Source organism: Cibotium barometz, chromosome 50 (genome assembly GCF_041138505.1).
Source record: "Cibotium barometz isolate CiBa-2024 chromosome 50, ASM4113850v1, whole genome shotgun sequence".
Classification (NCBI taxonomy): domain Eukaryota; kingdom Viridiplantae; phylum Streptophyta; class Polypodiopsida; order Cyatheales; family Cibotiaceae; genus Cibotium; species Cibotium barometz.
The window spans coordinates 21,400,329-21,427,985 of record NC_141095.1 but is presented as its reverse complement, the minus strand read 5'-3'; the positions used below and the strand labels follow the sequence as shown (position 1 = coordinate 21,427,985).

The 27,657-nt window shown below is 46.6% G+C and overlaps 1 protein-coding gene across 4 annotated transcripts in view; it reads left to right on the top strand.

Moving 5' to 3' along the window:
* The first annotated feature begins 1,254 nt into the window (after positions 1-1,254).
* Positions 1,255-27,657, top strand: part of LOC147609935 (YTH domain-containing protein ECT4-like) — a 39,448-nt gene continuing 13,045 nt past the window's right edge. Inside the window, exons 1-8 of one of the 4 annotated variants that reach the window (XM_086787167.1) lie at positions 1,255-1,656; positions 1,759-1,935; positions 2,606-2,670; positions 18,886-19,048; positions 19,195-19,271; positions 19,394-19,915; positions 20,173-20,757; positions 20,862-21,074. In XM_086787167.1, the coding sequence (XP_086643293.1) occupies positions 1,908-1,935; positions 2,606-2,670; positions 18,886-19,048; positions 19,195-19,271; positions 19,394-19,915; positions 20,173-20,757; positions 20,862-21,074 (1,653 nt within the window). In that variant the 5' untranslated portion in view covers positions 1,255-1,656; positions 1,759-1,907. The remainder of the gene's footprint in view (positions 1,657-1,758; positions 1,936-2,605; positions 2,671-18,885; positions 19,049-19,194; positions 19,272-19,393; positions 19,916-20,172; positions 20,758-20,861; positions 21,075-27,657) is intronic. The other 3 variants (XM_086787170.1, XM_086787168.1, XM_086787169.1) reach the window with 3 other exon arrangements.

The window sequence follows — 27,657 nt, the reverse complement described above, 5'->3', positions numbered from 1 at the left end:
AGGGATATTTATCTATCCCAAACTAGATGAGGCCGTGACAAAGTTCTAGCTAGACACTTGGACAGTGAAACCCAATTGCATGGGACACAAGGGTTTGGATGAGTGCATGAATGGTGTCATGCTCTAGGGTATTATGGTTGGGCGATGAGCTTAATATCAACCATCTTTCTCTAAACAAGGGGTATCTAAGTGTTGAGCTATTGATTTTCTTAGATGAGGAGGGGTGTGGTCACTCTCTTTATGCAACCTTTAGTTGAATCAAGGGGGATTACTAATTGATGTAGCCATTCTTATGTATAGGGATATTTATCTATCTCAAACAAGATCAAGCCTTGACCAAGTTTGCAAGATGCACAAGGGGCATTTGGGTTTTTCTTAGACGAGGAGAGTTGTGGATGCAAGCTTTGAAAAGCTCAAGTTGAATTAAGGGATTACTAACTGTCGTGGCCACTCTTATGTTTAGGGATATTTATGTATCCCAAACTAGATGAGTCCTTGACCAAGTTCTAGTTAGACACTTGGATAGTGAAACCTAGTTGCATGAGACACAAGGGTTTGGATGAGTGCACGAATGGTGTCATGCTGTAGGGTATTATGGCTGGGCGATGAGCTTGCTTATCGACCCTCTCGCTCCTGTTTGTTTGTGTATGATGATTTTCTTTTTTGGGTTTGACCTGAGAAGTTGTGTTTGAGGGACATCCGAGCCATCAAATTTGCACACAACCTCAACCACACTGCCATCGCACGTGTACCCTGTAAGTATCAAACCCATGTCCACGTGCAGTGACGTGATAGTTCTACCAGTTGGACTATGCACTCACGTTATTAAGCTGCATGAGTGTTTTTAAGGCTAATGTCCTCAAACATGCTTGATTTTTGACGGATTGCCTTATTCACCAAAGAATGGGAGCAATGTGTCAATGTATATAAATTAATAAATATATATATATGAAAGTTTGGCGACTAATCTACTATTTTTATTATAACCCGGATATGTTGGTTACAACACACACACACACACCCATCATCCGACAAGTTACAAGGACATGTCCATCGTAGCCAACACGGTTTGAACTTGGAATAACACAATCGCTCTATCCACTGAACTACTTCCATGTCATGACTTGCGGCAGCTTTAGCTCTAGGGAGGTTTGTGCCAATTTGGGTTTGTGTCAAATTTGACCGAATTAATTAACCTAGATGAAACAACCCATCATCATTAAGTTATAGATTATAAATATGCACACAAAGCCACGAGGCATGCTATCATATGGTTATGAACGAATCTTGTAATGTGGCAAAGCATTGATCGATAATTTTTTCCATTCCTTCACGAAGTTCCCCTTTCTCGAGCTGTCCTGCTATGGCGTTTGCTGCTCCGGCTACTATTTCATGCCATTGTTGAATTAAACGTCGCCAAAACCCTAACCCTAACCCTCACCCTAACGCTAAAACTCTAGCCCTAGCTCTGCCATTCTTCTTGCATCCATTCTTCCCGATCCGGCGGATTTTTCTAGGGTTTTTCGGCGCGCTCGTTCCACTGCGGAGGGTTTTTCTGCAGAGAACATTTTCAGATATTAGGAGGAAGATGCAGGTGAGCAGCTGACGTTGAGCTAAACGCAGGCGGCAAACGCCATTTTTTCTGCACAATTCAAGGTATGTGGAATTTCTGAGGTTTCCCTGTGAGCTGAAGCGGTCGATCTGCTCCTTTTTGTACTAATTCTGCAGTCGATTGTGCGGATTTTTTTTTCCCCGCAGGCCATTGTGTGCGCTGACATTCTTCGCTTTCTGTTCTGAGCTCTCGCCGCAATTCTGCACAGTTAAAAGTATTACTGCTAACCCTTTCTGGTTAGAGCTTTGAAGGGTTTTCTATCTGCTGATCGTGCCGTGGAATAATCTCTTGGACCATGGGGACCAATGCTCCAACAGCAGAAAGTATCCTCTTTGTTGAGTGATCGTTGCCTTTTCTTTGAATTTAAATTTTGTTGTCGCCTTCTGCCCCCTCTAGGGCTTCTGCAGTAGCGGCACAGAATCGTTTGTGGGCACAAAAAGTGGAAATATGGTCACTTAATGTTTCTGTAATAACAGCACTACGAGCACAAGAAGTGGAGAGATTGTCATTCAGGGTAGTAGCAGCACAAGCACTGGAAAAGATGGTCATTAGGGTATCTGCAATGGCATGAAATTGCCTTGTAGTACAGGCAAGAACTGGAAATGTTGCTGTTTTTAGGTTTTCTTAAGTGACATGGATTGTTTTGTGCAAGATTGAGTTGCTCATGCTCTCCCGTAGCCACTGTAGGGCTTCTGAGTTCTGATGGTTTTGTCAACACTTGGTAATCAGTAGCATGTTCCATTTTTGCCTGGGACGGCCAGAGCAAGCGGCTATGAAATTATCAGCAATTTCTTTTCATGTCTCTGTCTGGTCACTTGGCAACCCCTGCCTGTCACCGGGAGCTTGTCAAGGATGGACAAGCATTCTGACCTGTCCAACTCTCAGCTTGAATGAACAATGATCATTAGATTAGGACATGTTTAGGCATTGGCTTCCTTTAAGTGTAAGAAGTCAGTGAAAATCTTGCTATCCTTAATCTAGTTTTGTTTTCAGACGTGGCAGATTTGCTGCAAAATCTTCAAGTTGATTCACAGTCAAGCATCCGAGACACTGTGGAGGTAACAAGCTCGCATGTTTAGTTGCTAGGATCATGTTTCTCTCTGTACATTACACACCAGGGCTAGTGTCGTGGGTGTGCCCGCCCATTTAGGTGTTTACCTATTTTGCCCCATTTTTCCATGTATTTTCCCCATTTTTCCATGTATTTTCCCCATTTTCTTTGGTCGTGGGGGGAACTACTGAGTTGTCCTACTGGATGTGTCTTGGCTGACTTGATGTTGCTGGCCGACTGGTGTCTTTTCCAGTCGTGGGCCTTTTGTCTTGCTGTTGGCCTGTTTTGGGCTGGCCGACCAGCAGCCTAGGGCCATATATATAGATGGCCTTGCCCCCACACTCCATTGTATCATTGGGTATTGTGTACCGGATCTATTGTATATAGCAGAGTTTAAATGGCTTCTCTCTCTCTCTCTCTCTCTCTCTCTCTTCTGCGTTTGCTCTTCCACACTCAGTTCTGCGTTTTCAGGCCGGTGGTTCTCTCTCTTGCATTTGCTCATCTTCATCGTGGAGTCTTGCTGCGTGTGCTCTCAGTTGTTTGTCTCATATTCGCTGTGTATTTCGACATAGTATCAAAGCCCTGGGTGGCTTGAAGGTTGGAGACATTGGAGAGCTTGCGGGACTGTTTCTTGAAGACCTTGGAGAGCATGCGGGACTGTTTCTTGAAGACCTTGGAGAGCATGCGGGAGATTTGAAGAGCTTGTGGTACTGCTGGTTTTTTTGGTGTTGATTGGAGATCTCTTGAGCTGTTCGGGACTTGGAGATTGGGTAGAAGGCGGCCATCACCGTTGGATAGCCACCTTGCATATTAGTTGCAGCCTCCTCTTCAATTTTTTTTCCACCTACCCTCCCTTCACAAGACCAAAGTAACCCACCCCCCCGACCCCGACCCCGCCCCGGCCCCCCCCCCCCCCCTCGACATGGTAGACTTGCTTGAGATGGTTGAGAAGCACGTGAAGATCCCTACTCTAGAGCCCCACGTTCCCCGTGGATCGGCAGTTGGACAGGACTAACTATGGCATCTGGAAGTTTATGATGGAGTCTGTATGGAGTCTTATGACTTGGTTGATTTCATTATCGTTGGTGTTCCACCTCCAGAGTTGGAGGACGGGGAGTTGTTAACCTCTACTCGGAAAGAATGGGAGGCTCAGGCACAGTTGTAGGATCGTGTCGATGTCCGTGTGTGTTCTTTCATCTTCCTTAATTGCACACCCCAGGTGATTAATCATATCAAACATATGATGTTGGCCAGAGGGATTTGGCAACATTTGGCTTCTCTGTATAACAGGGTATCACCTATGATGCGGGTGATGGATCCTGCAAAGTCTTCGACGATGCGGGAGCACATCAAAATGTTGCGGGCTCTTCAGCAAGAGGTTCTTCAGACTAGGAAGGAGATATCTTTAGATGACATGGCCATCACTTTGTTGTCTCATATGACCTCTCAGTCTTAGCTTTCTAGTACTCTTTGACCACCAGTGGCAGGCTTAGCACCATCACGCGGGAGGAGCTTGTGTCTAAGGTCTTGGACCAAGAAGAGCGTTTTACAAACCCTCCAGAGGGCAGAGGTTCTGAGGCCTTGACTGGCCAACGGTCAAAAAGTCGTAGTACAGGCAACACAGGGTTGTTTTCGTACGGCGTACGACGCCTTATCGTATAGAATACCGTACGTACTCGCACGGATTTTTTAAGAATATTTTTTTTTGATTTTTTTTCTTTCAAAAATAATCTATTTTTTTTCCAAAAAAAGTTATTTTTTTTGGGAGGTAATGGCCTTTTTTTTTCTTATCTATGGCTGTTCGAGCTTCCTCTGTACTATGATGCTTTCCTCCTTTCTAAAATACTCCATATCTAGACTTGGAAATACCTAAGTTTATAAGTATTTTTTTAAAACACCGTATTTTATCGTACGATAAGAAAAAATTTATATCGTACCGTATTTTTCTGTACGGTATCGTATCTGTCAGAATACGCAGCGGAGATGGTGACCAGATCTGGGAACACAAGAGCAAAACGCATGCAGAAAAAATATAGCACAAGAGAGAGAGAGATGTAGGCGTGTAACTCTGCTCTATATACACAAGAAGATCCTGGGTATGATACACAAATGGTATGGGGGCTGGGGGCCTATTTATATGCCCCCATATGAGCAGTCGGCCTGCTGAAAAAGGCACTCCACGACTGCATCATCAGTCGGCCAACAATAAATGAGGCCCACGACTGCATACATCTAGTCGGCCAGCAGTAGAGAGGTCCATGACTGCTGTTGGGCAGTCGGCTAGCCACTCAGTGCTCCTGCCAACCTCTGGCTGCCTCCCAAGCTACAAAAAAAATGGGAAAAATAGGGGGAAAATGCGGAGAGTGGGGAAAAATGATAAAACACCTCATAAGGGCGGGCACACCCACAACAAAGGCCCTGGTGTATAAAACTAGATAGGAGATGACTTCTAACACCCCCTCTCAGCTTCTGGCTGTGAAACCAACCACAGGGAGCTGGGGTGCCGCCTGAGCAACTCCTGAGATAGTGACTTCGTGAAGAGGTCCACCGTACTGTCCTCCGTCGAACAGAACTCTAGCAAGATGTCATCAGCAACGATCTGTTCACGAACAAAGTGCCTCTGGATGACCATGGGTTCCTCCAGTGGAAGCCCAAACTTGCCATGCAACCTCTGCATCCTCACCACCTCACAAGCAGCATCACAAGCAGCCCGGTACTCTGCCTCTGTCCGCGACAAGGCAAAAGATGACTGCCTCTTACTGCTCCGGAAAACTGCTCCTGGGCCTGAAGTAGATCTCCTCGTGTTCGGATCTCCTCCCCAAACCGAGTACTCCAACCATGGAGTCGGACTCCATCCAACAATCCCCCTCCTGTGTACAAGAGTCCATGATCCTTCGCATGCCGCAGAAACCACAGGAAATGCAATCCTGTCTCCCAAAGAGTCATCCGGAACCATGAGCTTAACTGCCTCATCAGGAAGCTCCCGTCCAATCTGGTGTCCATCAACCAGATCAATGAACCATCCTGCTTCTGAGTCAAAGAGGCATCACACTGCTCACAAGGATCAACACCTGTTACGGTGCAAAAACAAGTCCTGGAAACCTCCTGAAGACCACGCAAGGCCTTCTGAAACCTGTCAACCACCCCCTCTGAATCCGGAACCACAAAGCCTGGAGAAACCACCTCCTTCTGCAAGTAATCAGCTGCCACCTGCCTGGCTTTCTGAAAGATCCCCGTGGAAAGAACATCCTCATCTACTGGAGGTTCTTTGTCCCGAACACGACGAGACATCAAAGCATAAGTGACTTGTTTAGTTTCCTCTGACTCACGAACACAAGAACCACCAACATCAGTACTGGAAAGTTCCTGCCAACTGCTGCCATCTACTGGCAAGCTATCCACCATCTGGTCCCGGAAAGCCTGCACCTGCAACGTATCCATACTCAAGTGGCTATTACCAGACTGCCACTCATCACAAACCTGAGGACCTGGGAGAGAGTGTTGAAAGCTTGTAAACTCCATGACTGACAACAGATGAAAACCAAGTGCCGGAACATACAACACCTGGGAGGAATGCTTCCCCCCTCTGCCATCGGGAACTATCTCCATCCTGCCCTCACTGTGAACTGGGATAGTGGACGTATCCCCAGTAAGAATGTGACCAGAACATCTGCAGAGATCCTATAAACCGGAACGGGAAGGAGTCATGTGCTTGGAAGCACCACTATCGAGAATCCACTCTCGAGTATCTGTTGCGGAGAATCCTCCAATCTCGTCCTTGCCTGAAGAAAATGAAACATCGGTGTCCACCACCTCCAGGTGCACAAAAGCCGGAGTCTTCATGATTGCTGCTGAGGAATCTTCACCCTTCTCGGTCTTCCGCTTGGGACACTGCCTCCAATAGTGGCCTTTCTCGCCACAATCGTTACAGGTCCTCTCTGCCTTCAGTTTCTTGCGGTCAGCATCGGACTTCTTCTCAGAAGACTTCTCCGATGAAGCCTTCCCTTTGTCCGAGTTACGGCCTTTCGACCGTTGGCCAGTTAAGGCCTCCGAACCTCCACCCTGAGGAGGGTTCGTGAATCGTTCCTCCTGGTCCAGGACCATGGGCACAAGCTCCTCCCACGTGATGGTGCTGAGCCTGCCACTGGTAATCAAAGACGAGTAAAATGTTGAGTACGAAGAGGGCAAATGTGACAGCAACGTTATGGCCATGTCCTCTGACGATATCTCCTTCCTAGCTTGAAGAACTTCCTATTGAAGAGCCTGCAGCTTGTTAATATGCTCCCGCATCGTCGACGACTTTGCAGGGTTCATAACCCGCATCTGTACTTCCAAGGAAATCCTCTTCATGGGCGATACCCTGTTGTAAAGAGAGGCCAAATGCTGCCATATACCTTTGGCTAGCGTCATATGCTTTACATGATTGATTACCTGTGGTGTGCAGTTGAGAAAGATAAACGAACGGACCCTGGCGTTGACACGATCCCACATCTGTGTCTGAGCCTCCCGGTCCTTTTGGGTTGACGGTAATTCCCCTTCCTCTACTTCCGGCCGTGGAATACCAACAACGACGAAATCTGCGAGGCCGTAAGACTCCAGAACAGATTCCATCATAACCTTCCATATGCCGTAGTTGCTCCCGTCCAGCTGACGGTCCACCGGGAACGTGGGGAGTGTCGGGATCTTCACATACCTCTTGGCCATCTCTAACAGATCTGCCATTGCGGGGATGTACTCTGAAAAGGGTGGGTGCGTGGGAACAAAGAAGAACTAAAACCTGCAAGTGGCTGTCCAGCAAATCAGCCCGTCTTCCTCTTGCTTCTCCTCTTCCCGAAAAGTCCAAAACAGTCCACCAATCAGCAACACAGCAGTCCCCCTCTTGCTCACACAAATCCCAAGACCTATCTAGAGCCTAGGGCTTTGATACCATGTCAGAATACGCAGCGGAGATGATGACCAGATCTGGGAACACGAGCAAAACGCATGCAGAAAAAATACAGCACAAGAGAGAGAGAGATGTAGGCGTGTAACTCTGCTCTATATACACAAGAAGATCCCGCGTATGATACACAAATGGTATGGGGGCTGGGGGCCTATTTATATGCCCCCATATGAGCAGTCGGCCTGCTGAAAAAGGCACTCCACGACTGCATCATCAGTCGGCCAGCAATAAATGAGGCCCACGACTGCATACATCCAGTCGGCCAGTAGTACAGAGGTCCACGACTGCTGTTGGGCAGTCGGCCAGTCACTTGTCTGCTGCTGATGGGTTAGTCGGCCAGCCACTCAGTGCTCCTGCCAACCTCTGGCTGCCTCCCAAGCCACAGAAAAAATGGGAAAAATAGGGGGAAAATGCGGAGAGTGGGGAAAAATGATAAAACACCTCATAAGGGCGGGCACACCCACAACAAAGGCCCTGGTGTATAAAACTAGATAGGAGATGACTTCTAACAATATCGTATGAACCATACGGTATTGTACCTGACAACTATGGGGCAACGTGAAGTCTTCACACGTGAAGTCTTTCGAGCAGGAGCCCGACGTGGATCGTGATGCCTTGAAGGCAAAGAGGCCCTGTACAATTGTGGCGAGAAAGGCCATTATTGGAGAAAATGTCCTAAGCAGAGCACCGAGAAGCATGCAGATTCCTCAGCTGACAGCAGTTACCGTGAAGACTTGAGCTTTTGTGTACTTGGAGATTATGGACACCAGCGTTTCAACTTCTTTGAGTAGGGAGGCGGTTGGACTCACCGCTAGGGACACTCGGGAGTGGATTCTTGATAGTGGTGCTTCCAGGCACATGACTTCTTCTCAGGAGTTATTACAGGATCTTCGAAGGCATGCAGGTCACATCTTGATTGGTGACGAGTCCACTATACCTATTCACAGTGAGGGCATGTTAGAGATCGTTCCCGATGCAAGAGGGGGGAAGCATTCCTCCCAAGTTCCTTTAGTCCCATCCCTTGGTTTTCATATGTTGTCAGTGCATGAGGTGTCATGTGCATGAAAATGCCATGGACATTCTCTGGAGCTAGTTCAGAAGGGGTAGCTAGAAAAAGACCAGAGTTAGGAGCAAGCTATAGTTTGGAGCCAGTATTGGAATGGAGGACTTGGATCCCTGTCGGCTGTACCAGAGCAAAGTAGGAGCTGTTGGCTGAGACCAGAAGGGCTGTCGGCTGAATCAGAACCTAGGCGGCTGCAGGCGCATCATGTTGATGATTTTATGTCCAGTCGGCTGGCCGACCAGCAGTCGGCCATCACTCCATGAAAATCCAAAAGCCTATAGAAGGGGTAGATGCCCATCATTATTAGTCATTCAACTCCGTAAGAGTTGGGTCCTTAGGGTCCAAGTAGGGACTAGATTTTGGGTGTTTTATCACCTTTTGTATGAGGCAGCCTAGGGTTGTAGAAAAGTACCTTTTTGTACTATATGAATATACTGAATTTCTAGCGTATCTCTCTCTCTCTCTCTCTCTCTCTCTCTCTCTCTACTTTCTCTTCATGTCTGCGTTTTGCATTAGCATGTTGCCAATGGTGTTTAGAGCTGAAAGAAGACCCCCAGAGCTTCTGCATGTTACATGAGGTCTGCAAGATTGGTGTACGGGTGGAGTTTGAGGAGCATTTTGTTGCTCTTAGGGACAAAGTGACAGGCCAGGTTGTATGGGAAGGTGGAGTGGAGAATGGGATTTACAAACTCTCAGCACTCTCTCTTACAAGTTCTCAGTTAGGTGATGTGTGGCAGTTTCGTCATGACCACTTGAATGTGGATACGTTGCAACAGGCTTTCTGGGACTTGATGGTGGATGGCTTGCCAGTTGTTGTGTGATATGCAGCGGAAGTCTTTGTATTGGTTGATCCTGTCACACAATATGCTCACACCGTCTTCTGTATCCTGAGTTTCGTGAGTTTAGCAATCCATTTCATTTACTTCAAACTTTAAAGAGATGAGAGAGAGATATGAACACTGTACACCAGATTGGGTCCCGAATTACCCACTGAAGGGCCCCCTATCCCGATAACGAGATAGTATTTGCTTTATTACTTTAGAGAGAATGACTTTGGACTGTAGATAAGCCAAACGCAAGATCTCGGAGGATCGGAGTAAGGCTGATCTGTACACTGCTGTAGAAACACCTCAATGACTGGATCTCGAGCCTATGCACTCCTCCCAAGGGCATGAGGAAGGGCTGCATACCTGAGGCTCAAAGAAGAAGAAGGTGGACTGTTCTACACACTGTTAAAATGCTGAAAACACATATGAATGCTGTGTTACCTTCACCAGATGACTGCTGAATGTGTTGATGATGCAGAGAATGCTGGATACTGATGCAAACAACTGTTTCAATGCTGGAAACTGTTGTGGACTGTTGCTTCAGGGCTGGCTTCTGCTGTGGACAGAAACGCTGATCTGTGGGAGTGTTGATGGACTGAAACGCAGCAGCAACAGATGATTTCAGGGCTGGAACTGTACGGCTGGAGCAAAACGCAGGTAGGCTGCTGTAAGGCTGCACCAAAACGCAGGTATGAAGGCTGTTTGCTACTGGTTTCAGGCGTGGAACTATGATGAACTGTGGGCTGAATATGGGGGACTGTAAGGGACTGAATCAGGGCTGCTTTGGTGCTGAAACAGGCTGATTGAGGGCTGAGGACAAACACCTAGGGCTGGACTGAAGCTATGGTTCTCAAGGGCTGGAGAAGAAAGCTTATGGGCACTAGGGCATGGATTAGTCTTATGCTGAGAGCAAGAGAGAGAGGAGAGCTCTTAGCACAATGAAGACTGAATGAGCAAAAGAGACTCTAGGCAAGCCTATTTATACTAACTGGAGGTTGGTCATTTAATAAACTTAATATTTATAAATGCCCAATAATGCAAATAATGATAAATAAATACTAATAAATATGGGAAAAATACCAGATAAATCCCAGTAAATTCCCTAAGGCTTTGGGGATGTTCTAAATGATGCACAGGCATATGTATGCATGTTATGCAAGATGCAGAGTGCTTTCTGATGCAAACCCTAAGGCTTCTACTGACTCTACATGCATGAATGATTCTCTCCAAGTGGGTTAAGGGACTTGACTGACTGACTGACCCACTAAGGCTGAGGAATGACCTACGTAGCTCGTGCCTGACTTATCCTGGACTGAGGATGTACAATGGGGTCACGGCATACGACAAATATCATCCTATTGGGTTCTAAAACTGTACAAATGATGCACTTCTGATGATGAGCCATCTTGTCACCATGCACTTAGTGCAGAGTGCATGCGACATTCCCTCCTGATTAGCTTGGCGGCAGGTTCATGGCTTCCAAGTAGTCCGCCAATAACTGGGGGTACTCCTGGAAGAACTCCTCGTCGAGCCATACGGCTTCGTGGGTGCCTCGATCTCGGAACTTCGTATAGAACTGACGAATCCGTCGACCGGAACCATGCTTCCATCGATGAAGAAGGATCTGCTCAGGCTCAATAACTTCTGCCTCGTCTACCACGTCTGGCTGCTGTTCATCTGAAACATCAAACACTTCTAGACCAACATATGGTTTTAGCCAAGAAACATGGAAAACATCATGCATTGTCCAACTGGCAGGCAACTTTAATTTCATTGAGACATCACTTATCTTCTTAACTATTGGAAAAGGGCCAAAACTACGGAAAGAAAGCTTGGGACAACGTTTGCCCACTTGTTTCAATCTCTGCTTCATGATACGCAAATAGACCCAATCCCCTTCCTTGAAGTGGACATCTCGTCTAGATTTATTTGCCTGTCTGCTATATGCTTCCTGAGCTTTGGTCAAGCGGTCTTTGACTGACTCAATGATCTCGGAAAATGCTTCCGTGGTTTTATTAGCCTCTAAAGATGGAGACACCATTCTCGTCAAAAAAAAAAAAAAAAACGGCGACCAAAGGCTGCTTCATATGGAGTCCGTCCGACACTGGATGAATGCGTGTCGTTTAAGATAGCTTGGACCAACGGAAGATAGTGCTCCCATTTGGACTGCTGGTCATAACAGTATGACTTGAGGACATCAAAGGCCAACTGATTATAAATTTCTGTCTGGCCATCTGTCTGGGGATGGAATGCACTAGACAACTGCAACTTAGTTCCAAAGTTTTCAAATAATGCCCTCCAGAAATGCGAGGTAAACTTGGAATCTCTGTCTGATGTTATGGTGCTAGGCAAACCACAAATTGGATACCAATGCTTGAGAAACAGACGGGCTACGTCCTCGGCTGTGGCCGTATGCTTGCATGGGATGAGCATGCAGAACTTACTGAAGCGATCCACAATGGTAAAACACTGAGTGTTACGGGATCCAGTGGATGCTGGTAGAGGCCCTACAAAGTCCATAGATATGTCGATAAAAGGTCCGTCGGGGATAGGCAAAGGTTGAAGTAAACCTGCCTTCTTTGTATGGGGAACCTTGACTTTTTGACAAATCTTACAGGCTTGTACATGTGCATAGACATCACGCCTCATCTTTGGCCAATAAAAGGACCGTTCTAATTTCTCGAGGGTACTGTTGATACCCCTATGTCCTCCAACTAAGGAGTCATGGGCATCGTGGAGAAGAGCGGAACGCTTTTCTCGAGTAACACAGAGACGGTTCTTGTAGAACAACCAACCGTTCTGTACTGAATAGTGGCCAGGCTCAGAAGTGAGGGCCAAACTATACTGAGTACCAAACTCAGGGGAGTCGACATATTGGTCTTTCATACTATCCAAGTCCTTCCCCGTGATTTCGAGAATGGTAGCTTCTTGGACTGCCTGGATGCTGGACTTTCGACTGAGAGCATCTGCTACTGGGTTATGCTTACCAGGGATGTATTCAATCATACCTCCAAACTGTTGGAAGATTTGACTCCACCTGGCCTGTCGATCACTCCACTGGGCACTTGGCATAGTCTGAAGCCACTTAAGTGCTTGGTGGTCTGTTTTCACTGTGAAAGCCTGTCCATAAAGAAAAGGCTTCCAATGTTTAAGCGCTGTGATCACACCCAAAAGCTCTTTGTCATATACCGAATAATTCTTTTCGGCGACATCCAACTTTCTGCTGTAAAAATAAGCCACGGGTCTATTGTCCTGCTGGAGGACTGCACCTATGGCTACATTGCTGGCATCGGTGATGACCTCGAAAGGTTCGTCCCATGATGCTAACTTTAATACAGGTGCTTCTGAGGCAGCTTTCTGGAGTGCACGGAATGCATCAAGTGCCTTACCTGTAACTGAGACTTTCTGCTTACGAGTCTTCACCCCCTTGAGCAAGTCGGTCAGAGGTGCTGCAAGGTTGGAAAACTGATGGACATGTGTGCTATAGGCCTGACAAAGACCTACGAATGAACGGATTTCTTGGGCGGTCTTAGGAATATCCCAATCTAAGATCTCTTGAACCTTTGAGGGGTCCAGTCTAATCCCATCGGAACCAATGATGTAGCCCAAATACTGAACTTCCTTAACACCAAAGATAGACTTTTTGGCATTTATGTAGAGCTGATTATCTCGCAAAAGTTGCAAGACTTTCTCCACATCTTTCTCATGCTGCTCCGCAATGGCTGAGAAGACTAGTATGTCATCAAGGAATATGAAAACACACTTCCCAATGTGGACTGCGAAAATCCTAGACATCATCTTATTGAACGTTGCGGGTGCATTTGTAAGCCCAAAAGGCATGACTACGAACTCGTAGTGACCACGCTCTGTCCTGAAAGCTGTTTTTGGAATGTCAGCTTCAAAAATGCGGACCTGATGGTAACCACTCTTGAGATCGATCTTAGTGAAAAACTTAGCACCGTCTAAACGCTCCAAAATGTACTCTATCCTGGGCATAGGAAACTTGTTCTTGATAGTGAGTTTGTTTAATGCCCTGTAGTCTACACAAAGGCGTGCAGACTTGTCCTTCTTTTGGACAAATAGGATAGGTGCAGCAAATGGGGAGGAAGAAGGCCGAATGAATCCGGCTCGGAGAAGCTCAGATAACTGCTTTTCCAACTCGCCCTCTAAAGTCTTGGAAAGACGATAGGGAAACCTGCTAGGAGGGTCTGATCCAGGGACCAAATCAATGTGATGGTCCTCAAGGCGAGAGGGTGGGAGACTGGGTGGAAGATCGTCCCTAAGCATAATGTCCTGGTGTCTGGACAGGAGGTCTGCTAACTGAGGGACTGAAGATGTAATGGATGCTACTAATGAGGGAGGATCTGCTTGAGCACGAATATAAAGGAGTGCTCCTTCTGCTCCCTTGCGGATAGCTCGTCGGGCCTGGAGATGCGAAATCAATGGGATGCCAAGAATGCTTCTATCCCCACGAATCATGACAGGCTCAGGAAAACCTTTACAAATAGTAAAAGTGTCCTGCCCCCAATCGGGAATAGGCTCATACTGACGGAACCACTGAATTCCTAAGATCATGTCACACCCTAACAGAGGGGAGACGATGAAATCTCGTTGAAATGAGGCCTTCTGAACATCAAAGGCAAACTGCTGTGCCTTCTGGGAAATGTGGGTGCGAAGACCAGGTGTAAACCCGTCCACATCCAGATGATATGGGACTAATGTGCAGTTCAATTTATTAGCCAACTGGGGAGAGATGGCGTCTTCAGAACTACCCATATCGAAAAGGACTACAAACTGTCGGCCCTGGGCAGAGCCATAAGCTCGGATAAGGCTCTTCTGAGCAGCATCGCTCTCACCCTCCTGCTTAGCATCAAATACCACGGATGGTATAGGATGCATGGAAGGTAAAAGTTGAACTGCATTTGAGGTAGTAGGCGGGGCTGGAGGAGCTGGGGAAGCTGTGGCAACTGTGGCCGAAGGAGCTTTGGCAGCTTGTGCCGCTTGCCATTTGTGGCAATCCTTCTTACCATGCCCTATAATATGACAGAAAAAACATCTATTTTCTGACTGGTACTTCTTTTGCTCCTCTGGAGGAAGATAACCTCCAGTAATGCCTGCTTTAGCCTTTTCATCAGGGGTTTTCTTAGGTTCTTTATCCTTCTTACCCCCTGAACTGGAGCTATTACTGCTGTCCTTCTTAGCATCTTTAGAAGATGCGTTACCTTTCCCTGACTGTGCAGCTGATTGCTGCTGTTGGGGTTTGGTACTGGACTGAGATGTCTGCTTGGGCTTGCCCCCGTTGAGCTTCATTTCTTCATTCTGAGCGAGAGTCAGAGCCCGGTCATATGTACTTGGTTCAAAGTTACGAACTGTGAACCGAATGTTGGAGTCCAATCCACGAATGAATTGCTCCATCTTGGCCTGCTCAGATAACCCTAACTGCTGTGCTAAAGTAATAACCTTACCGGAAAACTGAAGCACTGGGGAACCGTTCTGTCTGAGTCCATAGAACTCGTCTTTCAGACCGGTCATGTACTGGGGCGGGAGAAATCTGGTCTTCAGGTCATGGACAAAGATGTCCCAGTCAAAGGCTGTGACACCTGTGGCCTGGTCAGTATGAATACTAGACCAATGCTGCCACCAAGTGACTGCCTCACCAGTGAGATGGGGAGCCGCTAAGTGGACTTTGTCTTGTGGGTCTGTGATCCTAGCTAATGGAAAATGTGCATTAAACTGATGAACAAATTGATTAACTGAAGAATGATCACACTTACCATCATACTTGCTGAAATTCGGTTGACTGCGAATGATGGTGGTTGAAGCTGCTGCGGGATGCTGGCTGGTGACACCTATGACTGGGGAGACTGAGGAGAGCTGCTGATACCTCAAGTGTATGGCCTCCTTTTCCCGTTGGTGTTCGAGTAACATACGTTCTCGATCAAGCTCACGTTGGTGTTCCCGAGCGGCGAGTTCAGCCTGACGCCGGTCTTCGTCGATCCTGCGTTGGGCTTCCTCATAGTCCCGTCTTTCTTCTTTTTCTCTTCTCCTTCGGGCCTCGTCCTCTCTCCTTTGTTGTTCCATCTGAAAGAAGAGGGAGATGTAGTCGGGTGCTGCTGGAGGTGTAGAAGGACGTGCTGCTGCTGCCTCCAAGAGTTGGAGACGCTCCATGAGTAGCTGGTTCTGAGCTCTTAAAAGAGCTATGGTGTCTGCTGTGGGCGGAAGAGCAAGGTCTCCTTCGGGGGAGACGTCTTCCGGCTGATGAGTACTCTCTCGTGTAGACATGATGCTGAAGTCGGTGGTCGTGCCGGAACGCAATCTAACCATCCGAGGATGCCCCCACGCTAGGATACGGTGTGTGTGGACTATCTGAATCTGATACCAATGTGATATGCAGCGGAAGTCTTTGTATTGGTTGATCCTGTCACACAATATGCTCACACCGTCTTCTGTATCCTGAGTTTCGTGAGTTTAGCAATCCATTTCATTTACTTCAAACTTTAAAGAGATGAGAGAGAGATATGAACACTGTACACCAGATTGGGTCCCGAATTACCCACTGAAGGGCCCCCTATCCCGATAACGAGATAGTATTTGCTTTATTACTTTAGAGAGAATGACTTTGGACTGTAGATAAGCCAAACGCAAGATCTCGGAGGATCGGAGTAAGGCTGATCTGTACACTGCTGTAGAAACACCTCAATGACTGGATCTCGAGCCTATGCACTCCTCCCAAGGGCATGAGGAAGGGCTGCATACCTGAGGCTCAAAGAAGAAGAAGGTGGACTGTTCTACACACTGTTAGAATGCTGAAAACACATATGAATGCTGTGTTACCTTCACCAGATGACTGCTGAATGTGTTGATGATGCAGAGAATGCTGGATACTGATGCAAACAACTGTTTCAATGCTGGAAACTGTTGTGGACTGTTGCTTCAGGGCTGGCTTCTGCTGTGGACAGAAACGCTGATCTGTGGGAGTGTTGATGGACTGAAACGCAGCAGCAACAGATGATTTCAGGGCTGGAACTGTACGGCTGGAGCAAAACGCAGGTAGGCTGCTGTAAGGCTGCACCAAAACGCAGGTATGAAGGCTGTTTGCTACTGGTTTCAGGCGTGGAACTATGATGAACTGTGGGCTGAATATGGGGGACTGTAAGGGACTGAATCAGGGCTGCTTTGGTGCTGAAACAGGCTGATTGAGGGCTGAGGACAAACACCTAGGGCTGGACTGAAGCTATGGTTCTCAAGGGCTGGAGAAGAAAGCTTATGGGCACTAGGGCATGGATTAGTCTTATGCTGAGAGCAAGAGAGAGAGGAGAGCTCTTAGCACAATGAAGACTGAATGAGCAAAAGAGACTCTAGGCAAGCCTATTTATACTAACTGGAGGTTGGTCATTTAATAAACTTAATATTTATAAATGCCCAATAATGCAAATAATGATAAATAAATACTAATAAATATGGAAAAAATACCAGATAAATCCCAGTAAATTCCCTAAGGCTTTGGGGATGTTCTAAATGATGCACAGGCATATGTATGCATGTTATGCAAGATGCAGAGTGCTTTCTGATGCAAACCCTAAGGCTTCTACTGACTCTACATGCATGAATGATTCTCTCCAAGTGGGTTAAGGGACTTGACTGACTGACTGACCCACTAAGGCTGAGGAATGACCTACGTAGCTCGTGCCTGACTTATCCTGGACTGAGGATGTACAATGGGGTCACGGCATACGACAAATATCATCCTATTGGGTTCTAAAACTGTACAAATGATGCACGTCTGATGATGAGCCATCTTGTCACCATGCACTTAGTGCAGAGTGCATGTGACATGTTGGCAGTAGTAGGCAGGGACATTCCAGTTGTTGGCAGCAGTAGGCAGGGACATTCCAGTTCTTGTATTCGTTAGTCAGAGGAGCCTTTACAGGTGAACTATGCTTTGATGTCTCGTATCATTCGAGACAAAGAGCCTCTTGCAGTTGAGGAAGCTCTTTCCCAAGGGACTTGTAGGAAAGCCAAGCAAGTGGCAGATGGTGACTTGCAAGAGGAGGTGTTTGTTGAGCAGTCTCCAGATTTTGAGATTCCGGGTTCAGAGGGGGTAGTTTATAGGTTTCGGAAGGCCTTGTATGGTCTTCAGTAGGTTCCAGTACTTGGCATACCACAGTTATAGTTGATGATCCTTGTGAGCAGGTTGATGCCTCTTGGGATCGGAAGCGGTTTGGTTCATCGATTTGGTTGCTAAACACCACAATGGACTTGAGCTTCCCGGTGGGGCTGTTGAGCTCATTCATGCAGACGCCTTTGAACACTCGTTGGGACGCAGGATTGCAGTATTTGCAAAGTACGAAGGATCTTGGACTCTTCTATGATACTAGAGGGGGAATGACGGATGGAGTCGGACTCCATGATTGGAGTGACTCAGATTGGAGAGGAGATCCAAACACGAGGAGATCTACATCAAGCTACAGTTTCATGGAGCAACAAGAGGCAGCCAAATATTGCCTTGTCATCTACAGAGGCAGAGTACCGGGCTGCTTGTGGTGCTACTTGCGAGGTGGTGCGGTTGCAGAGGTTACTGGCGAGATTGGGTTTCCGTTGGCGGAACCCACGGTCATCCAGAGTCACTTTGTTTGTGAGACGTTTTTTGCGGATGACATCTTGCTAGAATTTTGTTCGACGGAGGACAATGCAGCAGACCTCTTCACGACTCCAGTAGCACTCCAGCTCACTGGGGTTGGTTCCACATCCAGGAGCTGAGAGGGGGTGTTAGCAGTCATCTCCTGGCTGAACATTACACACCACGGTGAGTGTTGTCGGTGTGCCTGCCCATTTAAGTGTTTACCCATTTTGCCCCATTTTCCATGTATTTTTCCCATTTTCTTTGGTCATGGGGGGGGGACTGCTGAGTTGGCCGACTGGATGTGTCTTGGCCGACTTGATGTTGCTGGCCAACTGGTGTCTTTTCCAGTCGTGGGCCTTTTGTCTTGTTGTCGGCCTGTTTTGGGCTGGCCGACCAGCAGCCTAGGGCCTTATATATAGATGGCCTTGCCCCCACACTACATTGTATCATTGGGTATTGTGTACCGGATCTATTGTATATAGCAGAGTTTATACAGCTTCTCTCTCTCTCTTCTGCGTTTGCTCTTCCACACTCAGTTCTGCGTTTTTAGGCTGGTGGTTCTCTCTCTTGCGTTTGCTCATCTTCATCGTGGAGTCTTGTTGCGCGTGCTCTCAGTTGTTTGTCTCATATCTGCTGCGTATTCGGACAGTTTGCTGCCCAGCACTGCGAGCTATTCTTTGTGTTTTGTGTTGAGCAATGCCCACCTGTGTGCATGCTTGTGTTTGAAGAGGATTTATGTAAAAGCCAATGATCGTGCTTTAATGCAGGTGCAACCGAACCCCAATGTCGGCACTCAAGAGGTAGGATTGGATCCATCTGGAGCAGGTGTGGCAGACACATCTAATATTTCTGCAGGTTATGGAGGGATGGAGGCAGGCATGTATTATGCTTTGAATGGTTACCCAACGCATCATGGTTACTATATTGGGGGTGAGTAGTGACACTCTCTGTTTGCCATTTCACTGGGGAAGTGGATTGCCTACAAAAATCACAGGCATATATGTCAAGCTTTTGATCACAGGAGAGGTTCTTTATTGTTGTTCTCCAGAAAGCTGACTTCTTCATTCATAACACAGGTTATGATTATCCTGTGGGTGACTGGGATGACTATTCCAGACATGCTAGTGCTGAGGGCGTAGATCCACAGAATTCGGTGAGGATGTCATCTTTCAATTGGATCCAAGTGTTGTCAATCATTGTCGCAGTGTGACATGCAGTTCAATTCATACTACATGGATTTTTACAATCCCTCTTTTTTTCCTTCAAATTTTGCAGGGTGCCTACAGTGATAGTGGTCCTCTTGTATATCATCCTTCAGGTTATGCTTATAATCCACAACATCTTTACGCGTCTTACACAGCAGGAGCACCCATCAGGGGAGATGGTCAGTTGTATAGTGCACAGGGATATTCTTATCCTGGGCAGATGTACCAGCAGTCAGTACCTTCCAATGTTCCCTTTATCACTTCTTCAGCACCTGCTAGCCTGGAAGCTTCAACCGGAAGCACGGGAGAATCTTCCAGTGATCGATCGGCTAGTACTGCTGTCAGTGGAAACAATGGGCCTTCAGGTGCAAGACCGGGCTACATGGGGTATCCTTCTGGTGTTTATGGGCGAGGAATTCTTCCTGTAAGTGCACCGACATCAGGATCACAGGATGTGAGGGTAGGGTATGAAGGCGCTAGGATAGGTGCTCCATGGTCAGATTTATCCAAAGTAGCTGAAGTGCAGCAAAGGCATGGCTTGTCATCCATGTCCGCTTCTGGGCAGAATGTGAGACCCCTGGCTCCTTTACTAGTGAGTGCTTTGAAAACCAGTAAAGATTTTCAGTACATGGAATTTATTTTTGGTTGTGATTTGGAATGCAGTGCATTTGATGTGCTTTTTGGTTTTTAGGACTGTACGATTCATGCTGGGTGTTGTGGGTAGCTTTTTTTTCTGTGCAATGACTGCTGCTCTTACTGACATCGACTGCTGGGCACTATGGCTAGTATTTTTGTGTGTGCAATGATTGCTGCTCTTACTAACAATTGCATTTTCTATCCACTGCAAAGCCTCATATCCCATCTGGTCAGCAGCATCGACCTCGCATCGGAGTGGCATCTACAGCTGGAACATTTGGGAGGGCTTTTCAGCCATCTTCCAGAATATATCCTGGCTCTGCAAACTCCGGAAGGATAGGGACCACCACTGGTTGGGAACCTCGAGGAAATGGCCGCAATTGGTATGCACTTGACAAGGGAAAGCCTTGGGGCAGAGGTAATGGGATGCTGAGCAATGGGAGTCCAAGTTGGGACATTCTTAATGAGCAAAATAAGGGACCCAGAACAACAAGAGGCCGGTATCAGCGAACCACCCCTGGTGCTGTGAGGTACATCCGAACGCAGGGAGCTGCTAATGGTACACCTGAACCCGTAAGCCTGCCGGTGAACAAAGACCAATACAATCGTCCTGATTTTGTAACTGCGTATGACAATGCAAAGTTTTTCATAATAAAGTCTTATAGTGAAGATGACATCCATAAAAGCATCAAATACAGCGTGTGGGCCAGCACAGCAAATGGAAACAAGAAGTTGGATGCAGCATACCATGAAGCACAAGCATCATCTGGAATATGTCCATTGTTCCTTTTTTTCTCGGTTAGTATGTGGACATGCATTTCTTCTCTAAAGTGCTATTCTGCCTTGTTCTCATTAAGCAGGATGTCGCATAGGTATTGATATTGGCTTGAATGTGATTTCAGGTGAATGCAAGTGGGCAGTTTTGTGGTGTAGCTGAGATAGTCGGACCTGTAGATTTTAACAAATCTCTGGATTTTTGGCAGCAAGATAAGTGGACTGGCAAAGTCCCTGTCAAATGGCACATAGTAAAAGACGTGCCTAACAGCCAGTTCAGGCATATTATCCTTGAGAACAATGACAATAAGCCAGTAACAAACAGCAGGGACACACAAGAGGTTAGTAGTGTTTTTTGTGATACATTAATATATTATATTAGATGTCAGGGTTTGAACTCACACCCTCAGGTGGGGAACATGGTACGATATGAACGATAAGGGATGCCAACTGTTATTTGTGCTTTTTAGAGTGCACGCTGATTCACAATGATAGTAGTCACTATATGAAGCGAATTGTTTATTTGGCATTAAGAGGCAATAAAAGATCAAAGGTGACAAGCATAGATGTGTTTGGAGCTGGTTATTCAGTCACCAAGTGACCTTTTTAGGCTTACACTTGTGAATCTCTACAAAGTTGCAAACCTTTGGATTATGCATGCCAGTTTGCCAGCATGGTGAGACTTGGCAATTTTTGCCAAGGATCCCTTGACAAATTCAATAGTCTCGCTATTACGTGTCAGGGTTTGAACTCACACCCTCAGCTGGGGAACATGGTGCATATGAATGATAAGGGATGCCAATTGTTATTTGTGCTTTTTAGAGCATTAAGAGGCAATAAAAGATTGAAGGTGACAAGCATAGATGTGTTTGGAGCTGGTGATTCAGTCACCAAGTGACCTTTTAGGCTTACACTTGTGAAGCTCTACAAAGTTGCAAAACTTTTGATCATGGTTATGCATTCCTGTTGGCCAGCATTGTGAGACTTCGATATATTTTGCCAAGGATCCCTTGAAAAATCCAATAGTCTCGCTATTGAGGACTGCTGCATTTCAGGTGGAGAAAAGGTGCACACGTGTCTTATTGATGTGGGAACTGGAGAAAGGTTGCTGCAGGACAGGGAGTAATTCATGTTCCATATTTTTTTACATTGCAAATGCTGAAGCAAGCCTCTATCATAAGTATCATAGAAGGATCTCTCAACTATCTTAGGTCTGCAAATGTCACATATTAGTTCATTTGACAAGCTCACCTCCTCCCAGCCATAGCTCTTGTGGGGAGCATCCTGGAATCATGAGGCTAGGCCAACACGGGGGCAAAGCTTCTCGCTCTAGCTTTGGTGTCCCGTACCACAAGATGCCACTCCCGAGTCCTCATGGTAGGTTTGAACTTTTAGCTAAGCCAAGGCCTAATCAGAATCTTGGTGCTCTTGGTAGCCCTTGGACCCCCATTTATGAGCATATTTCTCATTTATAGACTTGAGGAGGTGAGAGTGTCCATTTTTATGATCCTTCGGGATAGCCGATAAATTAGTGGATGTTTATAAATAAAAGTGTGCACAATTTATTTCCTAATAGGTATAATGCATTTCCAAGGTTTACCCAACAAGAAGAAAGAGCAAACTTAAGGGCCGAGAAATACATGCCAAGATTGCAAGAAGAGGCCTGCAACTCCCCCTTCTCCCCCCCTTTTTTACCTGTACCCTTGTGTGCACCCTCCCTGCCTCCCTTGCCCTAGCGTTGGTTCCCCGGGCCCTTCTTGTTTCCCTTGCACTCTCCTGCCCTTCTTTGCGCACACAACCCCCCCCCCCCCTCCCCCCCTCGAGAGACAAAGTGATTGTTGACATGATCACCTTTATTGATAAGCAAGAGGTTACAATGGTGATAGCCAGCAACAGAGCATTACAATATGTGCTTATGAATTGGATAGTGAACAAGTGATGAGGGAGGCCCTTTATATAGGGAGGCCAGAAGCTGGCCGACTGCCACCAGAAGCTAGCCGACAACCCACGACTAGCATAAATGTGAAAAAAAAAGTGTGCCAATAAAAGGTCCAAAGATGCACAAAATTCTAACACCCCCTTTGCAGCTCATAGTATGCAAAAGGCTGATGAAGATGCAATTGTGGACACTCCAGTATTGCATTGTACTGGATACACCTCGGAAAGAGCACCTGCCAACCTAACACTTCAAAACAAAATGCCACCCTGAACAGCAAAGAAATCTGCTTGGCTCCGAATTCCCAGACCAGCGTGCAGTGAACTCCAAGTATACAAAATGATGAGCTGTTGGACAAACCACGCCCATAATCCCCCAATAGTGGACTATGAACACATCACATCCCAAAGCCTCGAACAATGAACTTGGAACAAATCCTATCCATAGTCTTTGCTACACCAAGAAATGAACTTGGAACACATCCAATTCATAGCTCGCAAAGGTGACCTTGTCTTGCTAGACTTTTAATGCTTGGAACTCCAATGGTTCCCATGTACTAGAAATGGAGCTGCTAATACTCCCCTCTCCTGCCCACAAGCCTCCTCTGGCTGGAAGCACATGGCAAAAAACAATCTGTATAACTAGAGAAGAACACCATCCCAGTCCTCCCGAGCCAGAATCGCCTTGGGAGCCCTAGATGAGTCACTTCAAGTATCTGTATCACTGTCCTGTGTCGTGACTTTGCCCTTCTTCTGGGATAAAGACTTGTCTTCTGCACTGTAGAAAGTGCCTAATCCTGACCATTCTTGACCTTTCCCTGTGAAACGAGGATGGATTCTTCTTCCAAGAGAAGGGAGCTGAGGTCATCAAAATCCATCTTGTTTTTTGTGACCTGGCACCGCAAAGCGTGAGAAACCACATCGTACTCCAGAGGAAGCTTTGTGAGGATAAAGTGCAGCCAACTGAGCAAAGGACAAGGCAACACCCATTGCCAATAACTGGTCATGGATAACCTTGGCATTCATAAGGAATGATTGCATAGAACTACCAAGAGGAAATAACAGACTGTAGAGTTGCCCTTGCAGAGTAACTGTCCTCATCGAGGAAGCTCGAGCATAGAGATCCTCCAACTTGGACCAAACTTGATGCGCACTGGCTAGAGTTGCACGGCCGGTGAGATCTTCTCAATGGTCTGCACAAGCAATGAGTACGCCTTTGATTCACGATCCTCCCAGTCTTGTAATTTCGCAAGGAATTCATCCTCTTGAACCCATGGTCATCGTGAAATGCGTTTCAGGTAGTCTGAAACATGAAACCTTTGAAACACATGAAATGTTTCAACGTTTCAGTGAAATGCCCACTGAAATCTTCAAAGTGAAACGTCTAACTTTTCAAAACTTTGAGATTTGAAGCTTAAATATTAATAGTAGAGATGTCTTTTATACTTATGTTATCACTCGTGGTAATGGATTATGTGAGTAATGTTGAAATTTTTATGAAAATGTACAAAAATAGGGTGGCCAGCCCACAACCAAGGGCCATGAAAAGGGGACTCCAATGATGAGCAGAATCTAGGGATGAATGTGCTAACACCCCCTCTTAGCACCAGATGCTGAACATACTCCAAGAAGCCGAAGATGAGGAGCCAAGGAAGCCTGAGAAACCGTCTTGGTGAACAAATCTCTTGCATTCTCCGCTGAAGGAGAATACTCCAAACGATGGCTCTAGAACCAAGTGAAAAAACACAACCGGTGGTCAAACGCCAAGTATCTAGATCTCTAGCCCAATCTGAATCAGACCATCCAAGAAGAGTGCATCCTTGGCCATAGAAGATACCAAAGTCTAGAGTACCACGCAAGTACCGAAGAACTCTGAGAGCACACCGCCAATGCTGCTAGGGTTTGGATGAGAAAAAACTCAGTAAGTTGACTGCGAAACACGTGTCCAATCGGGAGTAGGTCAACCAAACTAAACAATCGACGAGAACTCGATACTGTCCCTGATCAATCCTTGGAGAAGTATCAAGAAGAGAAAGCTTCTCACTAGTATCCATAGGAGAAGATATTGGTTTGCATCCAGTCATCTGAAATCTGTCAAGAATCTCCCGTGCGTACTTCTGCTGAGAGAAGAAAATGCCCTTCGGGGTCTGCCAAATCTCAAAGCCAAGAAAATAATGTAGAAGGCCAAGATCCGTCATCTCAAACTCTGTCTCCAAAGCATCCATGATTGAACGGATCCTCGTAGAATAAGAACCTGTAAAGATGAGGTCATCAACATGGACCACGATGATAACAATCAACCCCCTCTCAAGGAGGATATAAAGGTTCGAATTCGCATGAGAACGGCGCAGGCCGTGCTTCTGAAAGAACTCATCAATCTGCTGGTACCAAGCCCGTGGAGCTTGCTTTAGACCATATAAAGCTTTCTTCAGCCGGTACACCTGATCCCGTTTGCCTGGAACAACAAATCCTTGCGGCTGATCAACATAAACCTCCTAGTCACCTGATTCAGGAAAGTCGACTTCACGTTTAGGAGAGCAAGAACAGTGTGAATGGTAGTCATTCGGGCCATCAGAGCGAAGGTCTCATCGAAGTCGACTCCAAGGCGCTGAGCATAACCCTTGGCAACCAACTTCGCCTCGTGCTCCAAGCTGCCATCAGCTCGGAACTTCGATTTGAAGATCCAGTGCACACCAATCAACTTACGCTGCAGTGGCCTACGCACCAAAGTCCAAGTGCCATTCCGTTCAATAGCATCCAACTCTGCCTGCATAGCATGACGCCAAGGCTCATGTGAAAGAGCCTCGTCCATAGAAGTGGGATCAGAAGGACCATGAATGATAGAGGACATAAGAGCATAGTTAACAAACATATTGCCCTCATGAATTTGTTTCCCTGAAACTCTGGAAGATCGCCTGAGAGAACCAGGCAAAGGAGCAAAAGGAAGCTCATGTAACCCAGAATCACGAACTGTCTGAAAATACCATCCAGGCACAGATCTGCTCGAACTCGATGGAGGAGGAGCAGAGTCGTCATCATTTGACTGAGAATCCACAGCTGGAGGTGTAACAGGAGCAGAGGGAGGAGGAGGAGGAGGAGGAGGCGAAGGAAGAAGAAGCTCACCACCCCCCTCTGAAGATGTAGGAGTCTTGTTGAACACCACATCACGGCTCACAACAACTTTGCCGGCCTGCTGATCATATAGACGATATGCCTTGGACACAATGCTGTATTCGAGAAAAGTCATGCACTAAGACTTCAAGTCCAACTTGGAGCGATGCTCCTTAGGCACATGTACATACGCCGAACAACCAAATACCTGGAAATGAACAACAGAGGGCTTCTCACGATGGAAAGCCTCATATGGAGTTTTATATGAAAGAGCAGTAGTAGGAGACTTGTTCTGAATGTAAACAACAATAGAAGCCGCCTTAGCCCAGACACGTCGAGGTAATGAAGAATGCTCAAGCATAGCACGGGCCATCTCCATAATGGTCCTATTCTTCCTCTGTGCAACTTCATTCTGTGATGGAGTATATGTTGTAGTAAGCTGTCTCTGAATGCCACTAGCCTTGCAATATTGCTGAAACTCCTAGGATGGAAACTCACCCCCTCTGTCGGTCCTGAGAGCCTTGATCGAGGAACCGGTCTCTTTTTCCACCTCAATTCTCCAATCACAAAAGTGCCGAAAAACCTCATCCTTGGACTTCAGAAAGAAGACCCAAGTATATCTGGAGAAGTCATCCACCATCATGAGCTTGTACAACGCCTTAAAGACTCGGAACTCATAGGACCACATAAGTTTGCATGAACAAGAGCAAGTGATGTCAAAGATTTGCGTGTCGCCTCCTTCGAAAAGGCGTCTCGGTGTTGCTTGCCTTGTAAACAAGAGAAACAAACAAAAGATGGAGCCTTGATGGTCGATAAACCCTCAACCAACCCATCCTTCGAAGCTCGCTTTAGAAGCTGATAGCTCAAATGGCCAAACCGAGCATGCCAAAGAGTTGAAGAAGAACCAAAAGAAAGCAAAGCGGTCAACTTGTACAAACCACTATCTTGGACTCCCTGAGCCAAGATGCTACCAGTCTCCTTATCACGAATGGTAATCTCATAACGAGAGAAGATCACCTCCGCACCCTGAGCTGTAAGAGCACTCACTGACAAAAGGTTAAATGCCAAATTTGGAATGTACAGTACGTCAGAGAAGTACCTCGTCCTCGGAGGAGCGAAAGATGGGGATAGTGCCATGTCCATGCACTGGCATGGAAGAAGAATCACCCAAAGTGATCTTGCCTGTCTTGGGAGTGAAGTCCTTGAACCAATCTTGATGGGGTGTCATGTGAGTAGTAGCACTGCTATCCACAATCCACGACTGCGATTGAGAAGTCACAAGAGCAAGTACACGATGAGTACCTGAAAGGCAGAAACTGACAAGTTCATAAGCTACTTTTCCAAAGCCAAAATCCGTCCCGGAGACTTAATCTCGTAAAGATCTGCAAATGCCTTCCAAACTTCATGTGCAGCGTCTGCTGTACGCACATGAGAGAGAACAGAATCCTGACAATTCAACATCAAAAAAGAGAAAACAGGACGATCATTTGCCTGCCAAATATCAATATGTGCCTGAGTCACACCACCGGAAGCAAGGGTGGGAGGGGTGGCATTGGCAGGTGTAACAAGCCAATCCCAGAGATCCACGCCACGCAAGGCTGATTTCACCTTCACCTTCCACAAAGTGTAGTTGGAGCCATCCAACTTTGCAGACTCAAAGAACATATGAAGTGTAGTCGAGCCATCACAAGAGCTTGGGCTCAATCTCAGAAAAGTGCACAATCTCGGAAGGAGTGTCCACCACAAGTACCAGAAGCCACCAATCCTCAACTCAGAACACCAAAAACTGGAAGAGCCACCTGTAGGGAAGAAAACGCAGCAAGATGATGCTGCAGCCCTGAAAAGGAGCAGCCGACAGGCGAAGAAGGGAATCTCAAA